The following is an 8,888-nucleotide window of genomic DNA, read 5'->3' as shown; positions in this document are numbered from 1 at the left end:
TCAGATGGAAGTGTAGTGTCTCCCAAAGCTGGTGAGTCTAATCTTCTCCGGCAGGATGATGTTTACTGAGTGCTCTGGCTCTTCCTGGTTAGTTCCGCCGGCTTCTCTCAGCAGGTGTTCCCTTTGCTGCCGAACAAGCTGGCTGTACTTGGCATTAGCCAGCCATGTCTCGCAGCGGCCAAAAAACACAATGCCTGTGGTTCCCAGGATGACCAAGGAGGTGAGCAGGGCCAGTATGCCAAAGCAGACGAGCTGACCGTGGGTAACGAAGATGCCGGGGGAGTGGACAGTCTCCTTAAGGGTGATCTTGAGCATATCTCTCTCAGGTGGACTGAGGAGCTTGTGGAAGGCATGAGCAGGAAGGGAGTAATGCTGTGGGGTCAGCGCAAACACTCTGTGGTCCGCAGGCCTGGCGCCGACCGGCTTGGGCCTGGTCTTTGGCCTGTGTTGCAGGGAACATGTAGGACCCGTAAACCATTTCTGGCAAACACACCGGAAGGTTCCATCAGGCTGACCAACACACGCGCCACCGTTGGCACAGGGCCGGCCAGCGCAGGGTGAGAGGCTGGTGGTGTCGTTACAAGTAAAACCAGTGAAGCCGTGCGGACAGGCACACGTGAAGGCCAGGCCGTGGTTTGTACAGTTGCCACCATTGAGGCAGGGGTTAGGCTGGCAGCTGTCAACGCTGATCTCACAGAAGTCCCCAGAATATCCAGGGGGACATAAACAGGAAGAGTAGGCTGCTGAGCCATCGGCATCCGTACATGTCCCTCCGTTCTGACAAGGAGAACTAGAGGACAGGGCAGCACAATGTGAATATACAGCAGGGAAAATAGGGCCTGCTATCCTGAATACAGCTTTACCACAGAATATTTTACCCTCTGGTTATAAAGCAGCTGTCAAATGTGTTTTGTCCTATTTTACATGTAGATTTCAAAATTAGATGTTAAGAGGATACTTAGGAGATACTTAAGTCCATAATTTTGAGTGTCCTGGGGCTATTATTACGCTTTACTGAGTTGAGATCTGCCTGCTTATATGACCTGTCATTTACGAAAAACTGAGGCCAAAATTTTTGGATCTCGAATCAAATTAATAAAACATCCAGCATTTTTTTGTTGAGGCAAGTCAGACTGTAATTGCATCAAAAGTTACTGTTAATTATTTAGGTTTGTTTTTAGATACCAGCTCTCAGGGGAATGGCACTAAAAGCAATTCATATGTCAGCATACATACTCGGGCAAGCAGCCCTGCTGTGCAACATTAATTTGTTTGCTGGGGAACACGTTCAGTGCCACTTTGACTATGGTGCCACCATCTGGTACCACAGTTGTCCAAAACTTACTGAAAACAGGCTCTATACTATATTTGGGTTGTACTCAAATTACCTCCCAATACAAATCTGCATTATGAAGAATGCCGTTCTTGGTTACTTTGCAAACTTTCTCTGTTTTTGTTTGTTTGTGGAGCTCCATGGGCTCACAATGGAAATAAGCTTTTAGCTTTAGACTGTTTTAAATGTACATCAGGTTTCTGTCGATGAAGATGTTTCATCTTAGCGATTCTGAAAAACAGGGCAATAATTTGATATTTTTGTACTGTGACTTTAGGTAAAATCATATTGTGATGAACATATAATAAAAGTCGCTTGATAAAATTTGTGATTTCCAACAAACTGCAACTAAAAACTAACAAAATGAGCTACTGGGGTTTTTGTTTTCCATATGTCTAACATATGTCTAATATATTGCATAACAATGGCACATAGATCATTGCCTTATTGTGGTTATTTTCATTATCTACTACATTATATTATTTACTGATTATATTCTTGACTAATTGGTAATTCTTTTGAATAATGAAATAGCGAACACAGAAAATACTGGTAAATGCATGTTAGAATTTCCTGCAGCCCATAGTGATGCTAATTGCTTGTTTTGAACAAACAACAGCCCAGTTAGTTTACAGCAAAGAAAAGCAACACAACTGAGAAGCTGAAACCAGAGAAGAAATGGCATATTTGCCAGAAAAGTGTTTTACGTAATTAATCGATAATCAAAATACTTGTCAACAATCGATAAATCTACTAGATGTTTCATCTCTAACAAAAATCGTATTAATATTCTGGCATTGATTTCAGTCGTGTCACCAAGCACTAATGAAAAACAGTACAGCTCATTTTCCGCAAATTGAAAATCTGTACCAGTAATAAGGTATAAAATGAGTCTTCACTTTGCCTCTGCAACAATCTTCCTGCAGCCACATGTGCAGCATGTGGCTGCAGCCGTGCTCCACAAAGTGAGTGCACTGATAAAAGCAATCAATATCTCTAATAGTAGCTCATGTAATTACACAAGTTCTTAGCTGTCTGTCTCCGCAAGTGAAAAGAATAATAGCTCTGGCATACTTTGTAGACGTCTCTGGTGCCTCATCATGGAGCTGATTAATGAAACATCATGCAGGCCTTTTTTAATGGAGATGAATTCCCCCGACATACAAGTGAAGCTCCAGTTGTTTCATTGTGAAAATTATAATAAGACTCAAATGATGATTTTTTTTAATGAGGGAGGAGAGCTGTCAGTTCACTGACACTGAGCTGTAGGGTACTGAATTTTAGGTGTGTCATTCAAGTCAATAACGAGGCTGCCTGACAGAGAGCGAACATGGTGGGGTTCGGAGGCTGGAGGAGCTGTGTCAGCTCGCCGCGTCTCAAGAGAGTCTTTTATATTCATCTGATGGGCAGGAGGCGCATTTGTTCACAGCTCAGTCCTGTCTGTAATCCAGCAGTGGAAAAGCAGACAAGAAGGTGATTTGGAGAATTCAAGGGAATAATCTGTTGTTTTTGTTATGGATGTTACATCAGTCTTGAATGTTATTGTTATTATTATTGTTATCGTTATTGTTATTATTATTATCTAAAAGCAAAAATTCTGAATGGGGTTTTCATTTTGAAATATTACTTGTTCCAGTGGTCCCTTTAAATCTCACCATCCAATTTGGTAGCCACACTTGGAGACTCTGTCACAACTGTGTGCCAATTGTAGCGAGATACTTTGAAGGATGTGACCCATGAAGGTGGATCCATTCTGAGGACCTGAAGGCCAGACTGAACCTGTGCCTCATCTGTCCAAATGAGGACAAAACCACTGGCGCGTTCAGGAGTTCCTCATCAACTCATAAAGTCAAACATTTCCATTAATTTGTCCTCCAGTGGCTTGAACAGTGGTAAATGCCAACAGCAAATGTGGTTCACTTGGTAAAATTACAATTTACCGATTACAGCTTTTACATTATGTGCTTCATCCTTTCAATTTAACACAGAGTGGAGAAATGCCACATGATGCTCCCAGGTAATGGTAACTTCTGTTTATCTCTGATGCTGTGGTATGACATATTCAGGCTCTTAACACCTTGCTGACATTGTTTTCATTCTGCAGTGGCTTGGTTCAGTTTGTGAAAAATATTTGTCAGTGACCGGAAGCAAATTCCTGGTAAAGAGTATTTCCGGGTACAAGAGTATCTCCCCCAGCGATATATGATATGAGACACTGATATATGCAAAGTACACATCAGGTGTGTCCTCCAAATACTGGTAAAAGAAGGCTGGATTTCTGGTCACATACATGTGACAGGTTTGTTGAGCAACTATGACATACTCAGTTTTGAAATGTTGATTTCAAAGGACGCAGCCCCTGATCTGGGATGCAGCTTATGATGCTGCCCAGGTACACACCACAAAGGTGCCTGCTTGTCAACAACAGGGAGAACAATAAACATGGCTGCTCCTGTATTTATGACAAGAGGAAGACGGGGAAAGAATCTAATGAAATTCATTCTTTCTACATCTGAGGATTCATGTGTTTGCAAAGCAAAATTTATGCCAGCAGGAAAACTGTGTTTGTTTTGGCACTGTAAGACCAATAACATCCCACATTGTCAGCATTGTTTGCTAATGTGTGTTTTGCAATGAGTGGCACAAAGAAAAGGTTTGCCTAAACACGCAGGAAGTTATTGCACATTGTTACTATAAAAATATTAATTATAGCCACTTTAAATTAAGGTACCAACATGACACCAGGGCTGAATGGCTGTAGCTCTGTATAACTTACTGCTTTGATTCACGCTAACTGCTCTCTTTGCACTGTTCTCAGCTGTTTTAAGCACAAAAATCTCTAAAAACCCACTGTACATTACCTGCTCAGCACCAAACATCAGATAGACACAGCTAGAGACCAGCCGGTAAACACAGTGGAGCACTGAGCAGCTAAAGAGCCAGATATTTCCCTCAGGAACTGATGGGGTTAAGAGAACGAACACTTGTTTTACATTTCCCAGCTGGACAGAAAGACGTCTCCAAATGTATGCTAATGTAGGTCCGTCACTGTTAATGTATAAATAAGCCACTTGCAAGTATAGTTTTTATTGCTGATGTTCTTCTTTGCCTTTGTGCAGTGTCATAGAGGAATAACGAGCTGGAACTCCATTCAAGTGGAGTTTTCCTTCACCAGCTTGGAAACTTGCCAGTTTCAACTTTTTAGCATGTTCGTGTTTGTGCGGGGGAACAGTTTCAAAGCAAGTATTTTGTGTTTTATCTAACGAATGCACAAACACCACCGTTCCATCATAACAAGGAGAAAAGGACATTCAATATTTTCTTTTCTAGCTTCCAACTATTACCAGCTATGTATACAATTGCCGAGGTGTGGGTTGGTTTCGATTGGCTGCCATGGGGATACAGATAGCGCTGACAGACATTGCACCATGTATTGATTATTGCTCCTAATGATAAACAAATGGTGAGAAGGCTGTAAAGCACTGGAGTTTTCCTTTACTGAAAATAGAAACTCAAATTAAAGGTGCAGGTACCCATTTGTGAGGCAAGCTCCTCTCTTCAGGCGACAGTTTTCTCCAGTGTAGCCGAGGGGACAGATGCACAGGTATCCCCCTTCTCCTGTCTCTATGCAGGTGGCATTACCAGCACAAGGCCTGGATGAGCACAGGCGAGTATCTGTTGTTTAAAAAAAAAAAAAGATTTCTGTTTTTAGATCTCCTCCTCTCTCGCTGCGTGTTTCTATGTCTCTTTGTTTCCACTTTCTCACCCACCGCAGCATCTTGTCACTAAGAGCAAAGCTGAAAACATAACCAACCATGTTACACAGGCGATCAGCTCATATGCTCCAAAAGAATAAGAGATGTACTGTGAGAGCTGATAAGGAGGTCAAACTGAGCCAGAAGCCAAAAAAAATCTTTCTTCTTTTAATCTTCCCTCTTTCTTTCTCCCTTTGCTTGAGGGGCAGCGACTAATTTTTATGCGATAATGTCCATTGTAGATATTATAGAAATTATTACTTAAATGCTGAACTTAAAAAGGGGCGTCCACTGAAATGGAAATGTGACTTTTAGAAAGCTTTAACATTTAAATTTTCACAGCCACAGCACGATAATTTTGAAGTTTTCTTAGGTTCATTATGCCTTGCTTATTGGCACAAAGCTGAAGATGGCAGTTTATAATGAGGATTTTTGCAGTTATTTTGTGGCTTCAGCTTTCATCGGTGACCCAGATTTCTCCATCATTATCATTATCTTCATTTGCTAAGTCAGAATTTTTATACTCAAACTTTTCCATCTAAAAATACAGTTAACTATATTCTCTGGCTTCGTTCGGTGGAAACCTGTGTGTCCCTGAGGCTCTGTGACTCACCCTCACCTCTAGCATGTCAGGAAGCGTTAGGAGGCAGATAGAGATAGGAGTGTCTGGGGAGCTTAATGAGATTCACCTTGGTCGCACAGGCTGCCCACCCAGCCCTCATCGCAGATACACTGCCATGCCTTCTCACATGTGCCGTGCAGACACCCGGGGAAGGGCAGGCACTGGTCACAGTTGTCTCCTTGCCACCCTGGTTTGCATCTGAAAGAAGGGAAATGGGAACAATCCAGACCTAATAATATACCACCCACAGAGCTTTGCAGTCATGCGCCTGTCCCCATAGTGTCTGCATAATTTACTCTTAAAGTAAAAGTGAAATGAAAGATTAAAGTTATCTTTGACTGTGCAGTAATTGGTTAAGTTCTCCAGTAATCATTTTGGCTCAAGATACAGTAGCCTTTGCCAGGAAACATTTCAAACGGGGCAGGATTTGTAACCAAAAGCTTTTGAGCTACCTGTTAGGATAACAATGCTATTTTTCTATATTCAAACAAAGGACTGGTTTGGCACTTAACACAATACAGGCGCCAAACAAATCTAGAAAAAAAAACACACAAAAGGATCCAGCTGGCTGGATTGTGATTGCATTTCTCTAGGGGAGGAACATTTACAGCCCCAGCGATTTATGGAAATAAGGTTGCAGAAGCCCACGGGATATGGTCTGTCATCTACACAGGAATCTGAGGTCGTTTAAGTACCTGCACTTGCCTGGCTTCTCACAAAACCCATTTTCTGTGTTGCACCCAGCGTTGCATTCCCAACCTTTGAGATAGAAAGAAAGGGACAGCAGCGTGTTTGCACCAAATATCAATATATATATATATATATAAAATATTCAGAGCATTAAAATATTTATCCGCTATACTTTTTTCCACGCCGAGAGTAAAAAAAGAGAAAGAGTTTGTTTTTCATGAACTGACTCTTTGTGTCGCTGTCAGTCGTCTCAGTGGACCGATCAAAATCTCAGATTACCTTTGGCGATGCCTGTCACGACCAGAATTAAGACCACCGCTGTGAGATGCATCGTAATTTCGAGCAAGACACTCTTTGTCCTGCAAAACATAAAGCGAGTTAAGTCGCAGAACGAGCTCTTTGATCGCGAAGGGGCGATGTTTTTCCATCTAAAAGAGAGCACATAACTCAAAAGTTCATTTTTACGAAAACAACAAACCTTAATGGGGGGATTGAGAGGGATGCCTTACAAATATGGCAAATTTTGTATGGAGCTCTGGGGTATTTAGTCAAATAACTACAAAATTTAAATAGATTTAACGTTATCAGAGTGAAAATCACACATATTGCAAGACTAAATATTACTGTAATATTTTTGTGTTTTTGTTTTCTTAGGGAATTTTACATAATTGGCGCACCTGAACCACATGCGTCTGCTCCCATAGGTATCCATTACGCACAAACATGAAGGGAAAGAGAGAAGTCATTTCGTTTGAAAATCAACACATTGTTCTTATCAAAAACCTCATTAACTTAAAATATCTAATGGCATCCGGAAAATTGGCTTACCTATGTCGCACCGACGCTCTGTTTCCAAGTAGCTTCGGTCATATTTGGTGGATTTGATTTGACTTTTTTTCTTTTTTTTTTTTTTTTTTTTTAATCCAAGCGACGTGCTATTGACAGCGATACTACAGGTGTACTAGTGGTGCGACTGCTGGAGGTGAACCTGAAGGTTTTGACGGGACTGCTGCATCGTGCAGTGTCCCAGTGCAACACGCTCCTCCCACCTTAAGAGGGAGAATGCGTGGACCAGTCTGACCCCCGGTAGAGCGGTGCTGTAGTTAGACGCCTGAATTTCACCCAGTGCATTACTTAATAACTGAGGAACAGGCTTTCAGGGAAGTAGGACGGTCCCCTGCAGGTTATTCATGCTTTTAAAACACAGTGTTTTTTTTTTTTTTTTATCTTAAATCTTTATTTAAGCACAAGCCAATTAACTTGCGATAGTTTGAGTCTGCCAGTGGTGGAACAAGTACTCAGATACTGTACTTACGTAAGTAAAGGTAGCAATACAACCTATGTTCAAAACCTTACTTAAGTACAGACCTATTTTCAGCTAAATGTACTTAAAGTATTAAAGTACTTATAATTCATCAGAATAAGCTTGTTTAGCATTACATTACTATCATATTACTATCACCACTATTGCTGATGCATAAGTATGTAGACAGTATTTTACTGTTATAGCTGCTTGAGGTAAAGCTAATTCTACAATTTTAATACTTATCCAGTGAGATGATCATATGTCTTGTATGAAAAATCCTAAAGTAACTAGTAACTGTTGATTTCAAATAAATGTAGTGAAGCGCTGAAAATGCCAGCACTCAAGTAAAGCACAAGTACCTGAGAATTGCACCTACATGCAGTGCTTAGTTACATTCCATTGATCTCTGCTGACCACTATTTTAGCAGTCTCACAGAAATACTTACTCGGAAAATACTACTTGACGAACTAGACCTTACACCAGAATTCAGACTCTGCCCCCCCCCCCCCCCACAAAAAAAAGAAATTTCAAATGATATTGAATGACTTCCATTACACACTGCCTACCTGTCATACATAATAATGCCCTTTTCTATTCTTAGTCCACTTATTGCTGTCCACAATCTCCCCTTATCCTTCCCAAGGGCAGGGAATGGCATTTTCCTTCCCACGAAGTCGATGGCTTAGTCTAAGGGCCTAATTATGAGTTTCACTTCTCTCAGACATTATTAGATCGGCAATAATGATCCTGAAAATGGTGGCCAAGCAACCATCAGGGGAAATCTACTACTCTGTCTTACTCATCCTCCTCACTGTTTATGTCTTCTCATGTATCAAATGAAAGATGCAACCCATGTCTTATCCAGACTTTGTCGTGTTAGTGAAAGAAAACCAGGATGAATATGTTTCCATGCCCGGGTCTATGACAATCAACAGCACAGATAAACACTCATAATTCCAGACACTATCAGGTCTGGGGCTCTACTTATAGATTTTTTTCCACAAATATTTCATCTTGTGGAGACATTTCTTGATAAAACAGTGGTGTGGGTTTGCGGTCTAGACAGCAAGAACACACGGGATACATATATGAATGCAAATAAGTAGCAAATCAATGCTTTTCTTTTCAGGCGAATGGGGCCCCATTCTGTCTTTTCCCAGGTAAAGACCGTAGAAAGAAGC

The 8,888-nt window shown here is 41.2% G+C and overlaps 1 protein-coding gene across 1 annotated transcript; it reads right to left on the bottom strand.

The window, feature by feature from the left end:
• On the bottom strand, window positions 1-7,125 carry LOC121197512 (protein delta homolog 1). The gene is made up of 7 exons (XM_041061158.1): window positions 7,074-7,125; window positions 6,875-6,878; window positions 6,680-6,759; window positions 6,406-6,469; window positions 5,778-5,908; window positions 4,867-5,008; window positions 1-790 (listed from the first exon to the last, which is right to left on the bottom strand). Exons 1-7 carry the CDS (start codon window positions 7,123-7,125, stop codon window positions 1-3), a joined length of 1,263 nt encoding a protein of 420 aa, XP_040917092.1.
• Window positions 7,126-8,888: the final 1,763 nt, after the last annotated feature.

The sequence above is a fragment of the Toxotes jaculatrix genome, chromosome 17, assembly GCF_017976425.1.
Source record: "Toxotes jaculatrix isolate fToxJac2 chromosome 17, fToxJac2.pri, whole genome shotgun sequence".
NCBI classification, from domain to species: Eukaryota; Metazoa; Chordata; class Actinopteri; family Toxotidae; genus Toxotes; species Toxotes jaculatrix.
This window is presented reverse-complemented; position numbering and strand designations above follow the sequence as displayed.

Bases quoted from the DNA above. Each gene is read 5' to 3' on its own strand.
- LOC121197512 (XM_041061158.1), bottom strand. From the start codon at position 7,125: ATGTTTGTGCGTAATGGATACCTATGGGAGCAGACGCATGTGGTTCAG. The intron at 6,470-6,679 runs GTAATCTGAGAT...TCTATCTCAAAG, and splicing joins CGTGACAGGCATCGCCAAAG to GTTGGGAATGCAACGCTGGG. The intron at 5,909-6,405 runs GTACTTAAACGA...CCCTTCTTTCAG, and splicing joins GAGAAGCCAGGCAAGTGCAG to ATGCAAACCAGGGTGGCAAG.